The 15793-nt window shown below is 46.4% G+C and overlaps 1 protein-coding gene across 3 annotated transcripts; it reads left to right on the top strand.

Annotated features, from left to right (window-relative positions):
- Positions 1-446: 446 nt before the first annotated feature.
- On the top strand, positions 447-15736 carry LOC115118594 (serine/arginine repetitive matrix protein 2-like). 3 transcript variants are annotated; one of them, XM_065013746.1, is made up of 13 exons: positions 501-602; positions 1237-4506; positions 4682-5083; positions 5158-6067; positions 8363-8433; positions 8523-8608; positions 8716-8776; positions 8912-8987; positions 9099-9146; positions 13685-13938; positions 14495-14704; positions 14852-14940; positions 15068-15736. In XM_065013746.1, exons 2-13 carry the CDS (start codon positions 1300-1302, stop codon positions 15144-15146), a joined length of 5493 nt encoding a protein of 1830 aa, XP_064869818.1. In that variant the 5' UTR covers positions 501-602; positions 1237-1299; the 3' UTR covers positions 15147-15736. The 3 variants fall into 3 exon arrangements, with proteins under 3 accessions (XP_064869819.1, XP_064869818.1, XP_064869817.1); XM_065013745.1 differs by having other exon boundaries at positions 5131-6067; XM_065013747.1 differs by lacking the exons at positions 13685-13938; positions 14495-14704; positions 14852-14940; positions 15068-15736 and adding an exon at positions 12280-13678 and having other exon boundaries at positions 447-602; positions 5131-6067.
- Positions 15737-15793: the final 57 nt, after the last annotated feature.

Here is a 15793-nt window from a genome sequence, read left to right as displayed (position 1 = left end):
CTTGAAAGCACCATATATCGAGAAACCTGCCTATTTTCCTCGAAAGTAGGTAAGGTCACGATTCCAAAGCTATACAACGTTACAGAGAAGCAATTAATTATCTCACACCTCGGAAAATATTTGTAATGTTATACTTGTTCACGGAATTGATGCTAATGTTGTGTTTTTGAGCTAGCGCCCAATTGACTCCCATTCACTCCTTGGAGGACAGCTCTCTTTATCCCAGAATAGCACAGAATGCACCGCGACAATATACACAAATCCCGTGGAGTTTCCCATCTCCTCAAAAGTATCTCTGTTTTGGTTTGGGCGGGTCGTCACTAGTTACCACAGCCACAAAGTAACAAACCCCGCCTATTTCTACAATTTATATTCTTAAAATCGTATTTGAAACATAACCTTAACCAGACTGCTAACCTTAAGCCTAAACTTAAACTAAGAACAAAAAGCAAATTTTTGTTTTCATGAATTTTTACGATATAGCCCGTTGACGATAGCCAATTTTGACTTTGTGGATATGGTAACTAGTGCCAACCCAGAAGGAGTTGCAACATTTGAAGTATCAAGAAGAAAGTATTAAATCTACCTTGCTGTTTCTATGTGTACGTATGAATATATTTGAATATCAGTATTTGTAACCTAACTACTATACTACTTTAGAAACGTTAGCTACCTAACGGTTAGCCAGCACAGAGTAACCGATGCAATTCAAAACACGCTGTAGAATTATCGGTAGCTTTCTAGCTAGCTAGCTAGCGTTGTTATACCAGAAAGCACGCCGTACATCCATATGCGGATGTAAAGTGAACACGAAAATCTATCAAAGCTAGTCAACTGTCTGTAATCTCATATGATCACGTTTTATTTTTAAATATCTGATGAGACCGATCTCTAGTAGTGTTGTCAGCTAGCTAACGGCTAACTAGCTAACGTTATTTATTTGAAATGTTGCATGATGAAATCTTTTGAGGTGCACCATCTCGTTTTCAAGATGTAAACGGAAGGTGTTAATCATTTGAATAGCCACAGTTTGGTCTAGTAACGTAACTTTCAAATTCACAAGCTGTCAGTGTTTAGCTATCTAGCTAGCTGGCCAGATGTTTGCTAAGATGTTTCTTGGGTTCTAATTACTAGCCTACACATTTAATGTTACAACCCTCTCGGGAAATTGACATGGCTGTTATTTGATCAACACAAAGAATAAAGCTGTTATCTTCATGCATGGTTCCACCACAGCTCAAGATGACAAGCGTTGCCCTCCTGAGGAGTTGAAGCGCTGGAGCTCGCCTGGCCTTGAACATGAATTCACCAGAGGACAGTTCTTCCTTTTCCACTCAGAAGAACTCAAATTGGACCAACCACCAAACATCCACTCCACAGCCAGGACTTAGCCCAGTTCAAACACCTGTTTCAACCAACCCTGCTAGCCTGTCTCAATCACTAATTACACCCCAGAAACAGAAGACAGCAGAGAATGGAACCTCTGATGCATCACAGCCACACAGTGAACGGCGCAAGAGGGGGAGGCCACCCAAAGACAAGACACCTCATACAGTCCCAGAACATCAGATCCAGTCCCCTTCAGATTCAGACCCATGTTCACAGCGAGAGGAAGAAACTAATGCTGTCAGAGTGATACATCCCCTCTCATCCAACTCACCTATGCCTGAGGACCGGTGTCAGTCACCTGATGTCCTAACAGAGGTTGAGACACAGCCCCTGTCACCCAGCCCACCTGTGCCTGAGGACCGGTGTCAGTCACCTGATGCCCTAACAGAGGTTGAGACACAGCCCCTGTCACCCAGCCCACCTGTGCCTGAGGACCGGTGTCAGTCACCTGATGCCCTAACAGAGGTTGAGACACAGCCCCTGTCACCCAGCCCACCTGTGGGCTCCTCTGAACTACCTTCCCCCACCAGGGATTTACAGAGGGTACATCGTAACGAAGGGTCCTATCTCTGTAGTCCATCTGTAGAACAAGGAGATACAACCAGCCATAATGTCCTAATTGCTAGAGATCACACATATTCACTGACCAGAGAGCTAGAGGCTGAACCATTTGTTTCACCCCAGAAACAGAGGACCACAGAGAAAGGAACCTCTGATCAGGCACAGCCACACGGTGAACGGCGCAAGAGGGGGAGGCCACCCAAAGACAAGACACCTCATACTGTCCCAGGACATCAGATCCAGTCCCCTTCAGATTCAGACCCAAGTTCACAGCCACACGGTGAATGGCGCAAGAGGGGGAGGCCACCCAAAGACAAGACACCTCATACTGTCCCAGGACATCAGATCCAGTCCCCTTCAGATTCAGACCCAAGTTCACAGCCACACGGTGAATGGCGCAAGAGGGGGAGGCCACCCAAAGACAAGACACCTCATACTGTCCCAGGACATCAGATCCAGTCCCCTTCAGATTCAGACCCAAGTTCACAGCGAGAGGAACAAACTGATGCTGTCACAGTGACACATCCCCTCTCATCCAACTCACCTGTGCCTGAGGACAGGTGTCAGTCACCGGTGAGGAAGTATAGAAAAAAATCAGAGACCCCTAAGGTAGACCAGTCGCAGGAGACTGACCAGTCGCAGGAGACTGACCAGTCGCAGGAGACTGACCAGTCGCAGGAGACTGACCAGTCGCAGGAGATCCAGTCCCCTTCTGATTCAGACCCAAGTTCACAGCCACACGGTGAACGGCGCAAGAGGGGGAGGCCACCCAAAGACAAGACACCTCATACTGTCCCAGAACATCAGATCCAGTCCCCTTCAGATTCAGACCCAAGTTCACAGCCACACGGTGAATGGCACAAGAGGGGGAGGCCACCCAAAGACAAGACACCTCATACTGTCCCAGAACATCAGATCCAGTCCCCTTCAGATTCAGACCCAAGTTCACAGCCACACGGTGAATGGCACAAGAGGGGGAGGCCACCCAAAGACAAGACACCTCATACTGTCCCAGGACATAAAATCCAGTCCCCTTCAGATTCAGACACATGTTCACAGCGAGAGGAACAAACTGATGCTGTCACAGTGACACATCCCCTCTCATCCAACTCACCTGTGCCTGAGGACAGGTGTCAGTCACCGGTGAGGAAGTATAGAAAAAAATCAGAGACCCCTAAGGTAGACCAGTCGCAGGAGACAGACCAGTCGCAGGAGACTGACCAGTCGCAGGAGATCCAGTCCCCTTCTGATTCAGACCCAAGTTCACAGCCACACGGTGAACGGCGCAAGAGGGGGAGGCCACCCAAAGACAAGACACCTCGTACTGTCCCAGGACATCAAATCGAGTCCCGTTCTGATTCAGACCCATGTTCACAGCCACACAGTGAACGGCGCAAGAGGGGGAGGCCACCCAAAGACAAGACACCTCATACTGTCCCAGGACATCAAATCCAGTCCCGTTCTGATTCAGACCCAAGTTCACAGCCACACAGTGAACGGCGCAAGAGGGGGAGGCCACCCAAAGACAAGACACCTCATACTGTCCCAGGACATCAAATCCAGTCCCGTTCTGATTCAGACCCAAGTTCACAGCCACACAGTGAACAGCGCAAGAGGGGGAGGCCACCCAAAGACAAGACACCTCGTACTGTCCTAGGACATCAGACCAATCAGGCCCTAACAGATACACACGCATGTTCACAGCCAGAGGACCAAACAGAGGCTGAGACACAGTCCTTGACATCCAACTCACCTGCGCCTGGCCTTGAGGACAGGTGTCCGGCACCGGTGACAAAGAGGAAGTATACAAAAAAATCAGAGACCCCTAAGGTAGACCAGTCGCAGGAGACCGACCAGTCGCAGGACAGTGAGAATTTGAGCAAGAGGAAACATGCATCTAAAACGTCACAGACCTCCAAGGTAGCTCAATCACATGACCAGTCGCAGGAGACTGTGAGGAAGTGGAAACATACTAGAAAGTCACAGAGCCATAAAGTAGACCAGTCACAGGAAACTGAGGGGAATAGGGAAAAGACATCTGAAATATCGCTGAAGCGTAAGCTAGAGTCACAAGTGGAGACTGTTAAAAAGAGAAAATATACTAAGAAATCAAAGAGCCATAATGTAGTCTCTGCCAACCCCATCTCACTCCCTGTGCTATCTGCAGACCTCTCCCCCAGCGTTGTCTCTTCCACACACAACCCTCCTGGTGTCCCAAAGAGAAAACATAGAAAAAAAACACAGAGCCACAGGGTAGACTCTGAGAGCGTCTCTTCATTCCCTGTTCTATCTGCAGAACTCTCTCCTATCTGGAGCCTCTCTCCTACTCTCAGCCCTCCTGGTGTCTCTTCCTCGACAAGCACACCTAAGAGAGTCAGAGGCAGAACTAAGGGGGTCCAGCAACAGATCTGTCTTAGCTCTACCCCAGACCCCAGATCCTCCATAGGAACAGCCAACCCCTTCTCTGTCGCTCCGTCTCCCCTGGCCCCCAGCTCTAAGCCAGACAGCCCTCAGAACGCCTCACCTATCACCTGGAAGCTGTTCCATCTAGACAAGGTACTGTATCATCTTTATCAACACTGTGTCGAAACAGACGTGATGTGACACACGAGAGACAATTTGCCTTGACAATGGAGAATCTCCATTGAAAATGTGTTTTAGTCCAGGCTTATTCTCTGTAGAGTAGTAAATGTTTAAAGTATTCAATATTCAGTAACTTTCTCTCTTTCAGATTCCAGAGCCAGACGGAGCTGTACCCAGCAGTAAACCTTGGGGTAAACCCAGAGGTCGACCAAGGAAGGACCCGGCTGGAGTGAAGAAGCCGGCTGTAGTGAAGGGAGTGAAGAAGCCGGCTGTAGTGAAGGGAGTGAAGAAGCTGGCTGTCGTGAAGGGAGTGAAGAAGCTGGCTGTCGTGAAGGGAGTGAAGAAGCCGGCTGTCGTGAAGGGAGTGAAGAAGCTGGCTGTCGTGAAGGGAGTGAAGAAGCTGGCTGTCGTGAAGGGAGTGAAGAAGCTGGCTGTCGTGAAGGGAGTGAAGAAGCCGGCTGTAGTGAATGGAGTGAAGAAGCTGGCTGTCGTGAAGGGAGTGAAGAAGCCGGCTGTCGTGAAGGGAGTGAAGAAGCCGGCTGTAGTGAAAGTGAAGAAGTGAAGAAGCCGGCTGTAGTGAAGCCGGCTGTAGTGAAGGGAGTGAAGAAGCCGGCTGTAGTGAAGGGAGTGAAGAAGCCGGCTGTCGTGAAGGGAGTGAAGAAGCCGGCTGTAGTGAAGGGAGTGAAGAAGCCGGCTGTCGTGAAGGGAGTGAAGAAGCCGGCTGTCGTGAAGGGTGTGAAGAAGCCGGCTGTCGTGAAGGGGGTGAAGAAGCCGGCTGTCGTGGAGAGCGTGAAGGACCCAACTGTAGTGAAGAGAGTGAAGAACCCGGCTGTAGGGAAGAGAGTGAAGACTCAATGTGGTAAGAAGGTGAAGACTGCAGCAGAGGGAGGTTCCCAGACCTGCAGCTCAGAGGATGGGCCTCCTGCCAAGCACAGACGTAGAATCAGGAAGGGTCTTACAGCAGAGGGAGGTTCCCAGACCTGCAGCTCAGAGGAGGGGCCTCCTGCCAAGCACAGACGTAGAATCAGGAAGGGTCTTACAGCAGAGGGAGGTTCCCAGACCTGCAGCTCAGAGGGGCCTCCTGCCAAGCACAGACGTAGAATCAGGAAGGGTCTTACAGCAGAGGGAGGTTCCCAGACCTGCAGCTCAGAGGGGCCTCCTGCCAAGCACAGACGTAGAATCAAGAAGGGTCTTACAGCAGAGGGAGGTTCCCAGACCTGCAGCTCAGAAGAGGGGCCTCCTGCCAAGCACAGACGTAGAATCAGGAAGGGTCTTACAGCAGAGGGAGTGGAGAGAGTCGGGCTGCAGAGTGACGACAGCACCAGCTCTCAGCCAATCCAATGCTCCAGACCACGGTTTGAGCTACTGGAGTTGGACTCACCGGACGAAGACACAGGAGATGCCTCCCTGTCCTCAAACCTGTCCATCGAACTGAGCCTACAGGAAGACCACCTGACATCACTTCCTCTTGAAGAGGAGGAGGAGGAAGAGCAGGAGGATGAGGAAGATCTGCCCAGTTTCTTAAATAACACAAGTGAGTTAGTGTGATTGTGTGGATGGTTGATAAACTCCCTCCCTGACATGACGCCTGTAAAAATGGTACATTGTTTTTAATTACACTGAACAAAAATATAAAAGCAACATGCAAGAATTTCAAAGATTTTACAGTTCATATAAGGAAATCAGTCAATTTAAATCAATTCATTAGGCCCTAATCTATGCATTTCACATGACTGGGAATACAGATGTGCATCTGTTGGTAACAGATCATTTAAAACAAAAGGTAGAGGCAAGGATCAGAAAACCAGTCAGTATCTGGTGTGACCACCATTTGCCTCATGCAGCGCGACACATCTCCTTCACATAGAGTTGATCAGGCTGTTGATTGTGGTCTGTGAAAATGTTGTCCCACTCCTCTTCAATGGCTGTGCAAAGTTGCTGGATATTGGTGGGAACTGGAACACGCTGTCATACACGCCGATCCAGAGCATCCCAAACCCGTCCAATGGGTGGCAGTCTGAGTATGCAGGCCATGGAAGAACTGGGACATGCATGAAATGTGAAAAGATGACATGGGGCTGTGCATTATCATGCTGAAACATGACGTGATGGCGGTGGATGAATGGCTCAACAATGGCCTCGGGATCTCTTCACGGTATCTCTGTGCATCAAATTGCCATCAATAAAATGTAATTGTGTTCATTGTCCGTAGCTTATGCCTGCCCATACCATAATCCCCCCTCCGCCATAACCCCACTGGCACTTTGTTCACAACGTTGACATCAGCAAACTGCTCACCCACATTTGAAACGGGGATTCATCCGTAAATAGCACTCTTCTCCAGTGTGCCAGTGGCCATCGAAGGAGAGCATTTCCCCACTGAAGTCGGTTACGACGCCGAACTGCAGTCAGGTCAAGGCCCTGGTGAGAACGAAAAGCATGTAGAATTGCTTCCCTGAAATGGTTTCTGACAGTTTGTGCAGGAATTAGTTGGTTGCGCAAACCCACAGTTTCATCAGCTATCCGGTTGGCTGGTCCCACAGTTTCATCAGCTGTCCAGGTGGCTGGTCCCACAGTTTCATCAGCTGTCCGGTTGGCTGGTCCCACAGTTTCATCAGCTGTCCAGGTGGCTGGTCCCACAGTTTCATCAGCTGTCCAGGTGGCTGGTCCCACAGTTTCATCAGCTGTCCAGGTGTCTGGTCCCACAGTTTCATCAGCTGTCTGGTTGGCTGGTCCCACAGTTTCATCAGTTGTCCGGGTGGCTGGTCCCACAGTTTCATCAGCTGTCTGGTTGGCTGGTCCCACAGTTTCATCAGTTGTCCGGGTGGCTGGTCCCACAGTTTCATCAGTTGTCCGGGTGGCTGGTCCCACAGTTTCATCAGCTGTCCGGTTGGCTGGTCCCACAGTTTCATCAGCTGTCTGGTTGGCTGGTCCCACAGTCTCATCAGCTGTCCGGGTGGCTGGTCCCACAGTTTCATCAGCTGTCCAGGTGGCTGGTCCCACAGTTTCATCAGCTGTCCGGTTGGCTGGTCCCACAGTTTCATCAGCTGTCTGGGTGGCTGGTCCCACAGTTTCATCAGCTGTCTGGGTGGCTGGTCCCACAGTTTCATCAGCTGTCCGGTTGGCTGGTCCCACAGTTTCATCAGCTGTCCGGTTGGCTGGTCCCACAGTTTCATCAGCTGTCCGGTTGGCTGGTCCCACAGTTTCATCAGCTGTCCGGGTGGCTGGTCCCACAGTTTCATCAGCTGTCCGGTTGGCTGGTCCCACAGTTTCATCAGCTGTCCAAGTGGCTGGTCTCAGATGATCCAACGGGTGAAGAAGCCAGATGTGGAGGTCCTGGGCTGATGTGGTTACACGTGAGGCCGGTTGGAAGTACTGCCAAATTCTCTAAAACAAATTTGGAGGTGGCTTATGGTAGAGAAATTGACATTGCATTCTCTGGCAACAGCTCTGGTGGACATTCCTGTAGCCAGTATGCCAATTGCACTCTCCTTCAAAACTTGAGACATCTGTGGCATTGTATTGTGACAATTGCACATTTTAGTGTCATTTTATTGTCCCCAGCACAAGGTGCACCTGTGTAATGATCATGCTATTTATTCTTGATATACCACACCAGTCAGGTGGATGGATTATCTTGGTAAAGGAGAAATGCTCATTAACAGGGATGTAAACATTTGGGCACAAAATTAGAGAGAAATACGCTTTTTGTGCATAAGGAACATTTCTGGGATCTTTTTATTTCAGCTCATGAAACACGGGACCAACACTTTACATGTTGCGTTTTATATTTTTGTTCAGTATATAAATCATTATTTGTCTCTTTCAGAGCCGCTGTCCATAACAGAGGGAATATGTGTTTGGTGCAAATTTAGAAACTATCCTTTCTGGCCGGCAATGGTGAGTTAGGATCTGTGCTCCCAACAACATGAAACGATGAGATGTGGTGGGGACATGTTAGAGCTGACAACCACTCCTCTTCTCCTCAGGTGAAAAGCGTGAACCGGAAGATGAAGAAAGCCAGCATTGTGTTTATTGACAACCTGCTGTTTGACAAGAAGAGGATACGAAAAGGGTAGGAACTCCAAAAACTTGCTGTTTAACCCTTTCCACCGTCATTCTTTGGTAATAAACCTTTGTTCCCATATTAACCATTGTGTTTTTTCCCCGTTTCTTGTCCAGCTTCTCTGTGGCCTTAAAAACATTGAAGCCTTTCGACTGTGAAGAGGCTGATCAGCTTGTGGTAAGAATGTCTGAAACAGACAAACTCTTTTATGAATACTGTTTCCATATAACTCATTTATATTATAGATACAGCTCTTTTTGTATATGTATTCCTGGTGACTGGTGGGTTGATGTTGTTTTCTGTTGTCTGTAGTGTAAAGCCAGAGAGAGTTATGATGCTGCCATCAAATGGTGCCTGGAGCTGATCGCCGACTATAGAATCCGTATCGGTAAACAATTGTACTACGCTTCTCTTAGAATGAGCGCCTGTTTTCCGGACCCTGATGAAGTTCATTATATGTGTGTTGTGTTTTCCTTGATGTTTGTATTGTCTTTTGCAGGATGCGGCTTCACCGGTTCCTTCATTGAATACTTTTCAGATGACATAAGTAAGTTCATGTCTATTCGCTGCTATTATTATTATTTTTTTATTTTACCTTTATTTTACTAGGCAAGTCAGTTAAGAACAAATTCTTATTTTCAATGACGGCCTAGGAACAGTGGGTTAACTGCCTGTTCAAGGGCAGAACGACAGATTTTGTACCTTGTCAGCTGGGGGATTTGAACTTGCAACCTTTCGGTTACTAGTCCAACGCTCTAACCACTAGGCTACCCTCTAACCACTAGGCTACCCTCTACTAGGCTACCCTCTAACCACTAGGCTACCCCGGTTACTAGGCTACCCCGGCTACTAGGCTACCCGGTTACTAGGCTACCCCGGCTACTAGGCTACCCCGGTTACTAGGCTACCCCGGTTACTAGGCTACCCCGGTTACTAGGCTACCCCGGTTACTAGCTTAGATGTTGGTACTTTGCTATCCAATGTTTAACTTCATCCCAATGCTGCCTGTTCTTAATTTAAGATAGTCATTATAGTACAACAGAATGTATTCTCTAACTGACCTGACTAAATATAATATGTGTGAAATGCTTGATAATGTATGTGATATCAACAGAGAAGTATATTTTCTGGGTGATTTATAATTGCCATATCTAGGAAAACCAAAGTTCCAAAGGCTGGGCCTAATATAGTGTATAAGAGGTCATACAATAAGTTTTGTAGTGATTCATATGTTGATGTAAAGAATCTTTGCTGGTGTGTTGTGTGTAATGAGGAGCAACCAGACGCTGCTGGTCTGTTGTGTGTAATGAGGAGCAACCAGACGCTGCTGGTCTGTTGTGTGTAATGAGGAGCAACCAGACGCTGCACTTGACGCATTTATGAAACTACTTATTCCAGTTACTAATAAACATGCACCCATTAAGAACATGACTGCAAAAACTGTTACATCCCCTTGGACTGATGAGGAATTGAAAAATTGTGTGGTTGAGAGGGATGAGGCAAAAGGTATGGAAGTTAAGTCTGACAGCCTAACTGATTGGCAAACGCACTACAAATTAAGGAATCATGTGACTAAACTAAATAAAAATAAACTACACTATGAAACAAAGATAAATTACATATATAATGATAGTAAAAAGCTTTGGGGCACCTTTAAAATGAAATTGTGGGGGAAAAAGCCAACTCGGCTCCTTCATTCATTGAATCAGATGGCTCATTCATCACATAGCCCACTGATATATTGCAAACTACTTTAATGACTTTTTCATTGGATAGATATGCAAACTTAGAGATGACATACCAGCAACAAACGCTGACACTACACATCCAAGTATATCGGACCAGATTATGAAAGACAAGTATTGTACTTTTGAATTTCGCAAAGTCATTGTGGTAGAGGTGAACAAATTATTGCTGTCTATCAACAATGACAAGCCACCAGGGTCTGACAATCTGGATGGAAAATTACTGAGGATAATAGCAGACGATATTGCCACTCCTATTTGCCACATCTTCAATTTAAGCCTACTAGAGAGCGTGTGCCCTCAGGCCAGGAGGGAAGCTAAAAGTCAGTCCGTTACCCAAGAATAGTAAAGCCCCCTTTACTGGCTCAAATAACCAATCAATCAGCCTGTTACCAACCCTTAGTTAACTTCTGGAGAAAATTGTGTTTGACGCGATACAATGCTATTTCACAGTAAACAAACTGACAACAGAATTTCAGCATGCTTATAGGGAAGGACACTCAACAAGCACAGCACTTACATAAATGACTGATGATTGGCTGAGAGAAATTGATGATAAAATTATTGTGGGGGCTGTCTTGTTAGACTTCAGTGCAGTTTTTGACATGAGTAATCGGTCTGCTGCTGGAAAAACATATGTGTTTTGGCTTTACACCCCCTGCTATAATGTGGATAAATAGTTACTTGTCTAGCAGAACACAGAGGGTGTTCTTTAATGGAAGCCTCTCAAATATAATCCAGTTAGAATCAGGAATTCCCCAGGGTAACTGTTTAGGCCCCTTGCTTTTTCCATTTTTACTAACGACATACCACTGACTTTGAGTGAAGCCAGAGTGTCTATGTATGCAGATGACTCAATACACGTCAGCTACTACAGCGACTGAAATGACTGCAACACTTAACAAAGAGCTGCAGTTAGTTTCAGAGTGGGTGGCAAGGAATAAGCATTGTATTTGGAACAAAACACTCACTAAACCCTAAACCTCAACTAAATCTTGTAATAAATCATCTGGAAATTGAGCAAGTTGAGATGACTAAACTGCTTGGAGTAACCCTAGATTGTAAACTGTCATGGTCAAAACATATTGATGCAGTAGTAGCTAAGATGGGGAGAAGTCTGTCTATAATAAAGCGATACTCTGCCTTCTTAACAACACTATCAACAAGGCAGGTCCTACAGGCCCTAGTTTTGTTGCACCTGGACTACTGTTCAGTCGTGTGGTCAGGTGCCACAAAAAAGGACTGAGGAAAATTGCAATTGGCTCAGAATAGGGCAGCACGGCTGGATGTACACAGAGAGCTAATATTAATAATATGCATGTCAATCTCTCCTGGCTGAAAGTGGAGGAGAGGTTGACTTCATCACTACTTTTATTTATGAGAGGTATTGACATGTTGAATGCACCGAGCTGTCCGTCTAAACTACTGGCACACAGCTCGTACACCCATGCATACAAGACTTGCCACGAGGTCTCTTCACAGTCCCCAAGTCCAGAACAGACTATGGGATGCACACAGTACTACATAGAGCCATGACTACATGGAACTCTATTCCACATCAAGTAACTGACGCAAGCAGTAAAATTAGATAAAAAAAAAAACAGGAAAAAAACACCTTATGGAACAACGGGGACTGTGAAGCAACACAAACATTGGCACAAGCGCATTCATTCATACACACACACGATAACATGCGCACTATACATACAGTTGAAGTCTGAAATTTACATACAGCTTAGCCAAATACATTTTAAACTCAGTTTTTACCATTTCTGACCTTTTAATCCTAAAAAATCTCTGTCTTAGGTTAGTTGGGATCACCACTTTATTTTAAGAATGTGAAATGTCAGAATAATAGTCAGAAGTTTACATACACTCAATTAGTATTTGGTAGCATTGCCTTTTAAATTGTTTAACTTGGGTCAAACGTTTCAGGTAGCCTTCCACAAGCTTCCCACAATAAGTTGGGTGAATTTTGGCCCATTCATCCTGACAGAACTGGTGTAACGGAGTCAGGTTTGTAGGCCTCCTTGCTTGCACATGCTTTTTCAGTTCTGCCCACACATTTTCTATAGGATTGAGGTCAGGGCTTTGTGATGGCCACTCCAATACCTTGACTTTGTTGTCCTTAAGCCATTTTGCCACAACTTTGGAAGTATGCTTGGGGTCATTGTCCATTTGGAAGACCCATTTGCGACCAAGCTTTAACTTCCTGATTGATGTCTTGAGATGTTGCTTCAAGATATCCACATAATTTTCCTACGTCATGATGCTATCTATTTTGTGAAGTGCACCAGTCCCTCCTGCAGGAAAGCACCCCCACAACATGATGCTGCCAGCCCCGTGCTTCACGGTTGGGATGGTGTTCTTCAGCTTGCAAGCGTTACCCTTTTTCCTCCAAACATAACGATGGTCATTATGGCCAAACAGTTCTATATTTATTTCATGAGACCAGAGGACATTTCTCCAAAAAGTACTGTCTTTGTCCTCATGTGCAGTTGCAAACCGTTGTCTGGCTTTTTTATGGCGGTTTTGGAGCAGTGGCTTCTTCCTTGCTGAGCGGCCTTTCAGGTTATGTCGATATAGGACTGGTTTTACTGTGGATATAGATACTTTTGTACCTGTTTCCTCCAGCATCTTCACAAGGTCCTTTGCTGTTCTGGGATTGATTTGCACTTTTAGACTTTTTTTTTAGACCTTTGGAGGTCTACAATTTTTAAAAAGATTTTTCCATTTTCCCTTTTGCTTGACATCATGGGAATATCAGAGGCACTGAGTTTGAAGGTAGGCCTTGAAATACATCCACAGGTACACCTCCAATTGAGTCAAATGATGTCAATTAGCCTAAAGCCATGACATAATTTTCTGGAATTTTCCAAGTAATTTAAAGGCACAGTCAACTTAGTGTATTTAAACTTCTGACCCACTGGAATTGTGATACAGTGAAATAATCTGTCTAAACAGTTGTTGGAAAAATTATTTGTGTCATGCACAAAGTAGATGTCCTAACCGACTTGCCAAAACAATAGTTTGTTAACAAGAAATTGGTGGAGTGGTTGAAAAACTAGTTCTAATGACTCCAACCTAAGTGTATGTAAACTTCCCACTTCAACTGTACACATGGATTTAGTACTGTAGATATGTGGTAGTGGTGGAGTTGGGGCCTGAGGGCACACATTGTGTTGTGACTGTATTGTAATTTTTTGTAAAATTGTAGAAACGGCCTTAATTTTACTGGACCCCGGGAAGAGTAGCTGCTGCTTTAGCAGCTGTTGGGGATCCATAATAAATACACATAAAGGTGACATATGGATAAATAACCTGCCTGATCCACCCCCAGGCTGTCCTGTGAGGAGACGTTATCCTCAGAGTACCTCTGACCTCAACTTCCCCAGTAAGCTGATGTTGGAGGAGCAGTTTTTAACCTCTGACCTTGGGGAGGAAGAGGAGGAGGGCAGTGGCCGTCAGGAGGAGGAGAGGAGGAGGAGAAGGAGGAAGCTGCTGCCTGACCGCTCCAAGGCAGCACGTAACCGTGCCAATGAGAAACTGGTGGACTTCATCGTTAAGCAACGCCGGGTGGAGACACGCCTTCTAGTGAGTAACCATGCCGATGCCTTCCTCACTCTCCCAGGCACTCAATAGGTTCTCTTCTCTGTCTGTCAGAATCAGATTTTCTCCCTTCATTCCCCTCTCTCCCTCATTCCTCTTTCTCGCTCGCTCTCTCCCTCCTTCCATCCTTTTCTCTCCCCCATCCCCCTCTCTCTAACCCCAGGGTGTGATCAGGTCTCTATATATGATGATCTTTCTCTCCCCCCCAAGGGTGTGATCAGGTCTCTATATATGCTGACCTTTCTCTCCCCCCCCAGGGTGTGATCAGGTCTCTATATATGATGACCCCCCCACCCCCCCAGGGTGTGATCAGGTCTCTATATATGATGACTTCCCCAGGGTGTGATCAGGTCTCTATATATGATGGTCTCCCCCCAGGGTGTGATCAGGTCTCTATATGATGACCCCCCCAGGGTGTGATCAGGTCTCTATATATGATGACCCCCAAGGGTGTGATCAGGTCTCTATATATGCTGACCTTTCTCTCCCCCAGGGTGTGATCAGGTCTCTATATATGCTGACCTTTCTCTCCCCCCCCCAGGGTGTGATCGGCGGACAGCAACAATCTAAGTGGTTGCGATGGTTCCTGGCAGCCAGCCGTTCAGTAGTGGACACCTACCTGGAGGATGAGGATCAGCTGGACCAGGTGTATCAGTACCTGAGGGGGGTGTATGATACCGCCCCCCTCACCGCCCCCTGCCTGGCTGACGTTGACCGCATTCGCCTCGTCCTGGACGTCCTCTTACCTGAGGTCACCGTGCAATAGGAAACTACTTTATTGTCCATCGACACACACATGTATTTTTGCTGTGTGTGTTTTAATATTCCCCTTCTTTACTGTTGAAGTGACGTTGAATTATTTTAAATGAAATGATTCTAAAGTTTTCTTCTCCTGCAGGCTATTATCTATGCCATAGCTGGAGTGGACAAGTTGTCACTGGTGAAGGCAGAGGACAAATACCTAAAAGGGCCCTGTCTGAGTAAAAGGTAAGAGAGGAGTAGTGTGTTAGCCCACTGAACTAAAGCCTAGGCATTAGCTTGGGGAGCTAACCCAAGTCAGGTTTAACACACCAGTTCCCACATCTGTTTTCCTGTCCCTCCTTCCTCTCCTCAGGGAAAGAGAGGAGTTTGATTGGATGATCGAGCAACAGATGAAGATGAAAGCATCGATCGGTCAGCGTCCTGCGCACTGAACAACACTGCCTCCTTGGCTTCCAGCCGTCAGACTTCAGCCGAGATTAAATCCGAGGGCGTGCTGTATAGTGCTTTACCTTCAAATGTCATTTCTGATTGAGACGACATCTGCAGCGTTTTACCATGAATACGACAACGTTTCATTTAGTCCCAAAGTTTCCAAATCACAACAAAACTGTTGAGCATCCTGGGGGAAAGAAAGAGACATTTAGAACGGCCTCTGAGGACATTCAACTGCTGTAGTTCATAGTTCATACTAGCAGTGGTGTGACTGTGAATGTGAAACTCCTGGGAGGAGTTACTCAGCGGTCTAGACCAACTACCACAGTATTTTATCCATCATGGTTGCCCATTAAGGCTGGATGACTGTAAATTCTGTAAATACTGGTCTATTTTTATATAGAAACGGAATGTCTTTTTTTAATTATTATTGTAATATTTTAATTGCTCTTCCTGTTTGAATTCCTGTCTAATTATGTGGTCATGTAAGGTTAGCTTGTCGATACCTTCATCTATACCTATTTCTCGGTGACAGTCATATAATATTCTGAATGTGAATCATGTCAGCTCAATAAAGCTTCCTCGGTCACCTGGTTTGCTTCTTATTGGTATACTGAGGCCCAAATGGCACGCTATTCTCTTCCTA

Source organism: Oncorhynchus nerka, linkage group LG9b, assembly GCF_034236695.1.
Source record: "Oncorhynchus nerka isolate Pitt River linkage group LG9b, Oner_Uvic_2.0, whole genome shotgun sequence".
Taxonomy (NCBI): Eukaryota; Metazoa; Chordata; class Actinopteri; order Salmoniformes; family Salmonidae; genus Oncorhynchus; species Oncorhynchus nerka.
Note: the sequence above shows the minus strand (reverse complement) of the source record. Positions and strands in the feature narration are given on the sequence as shown.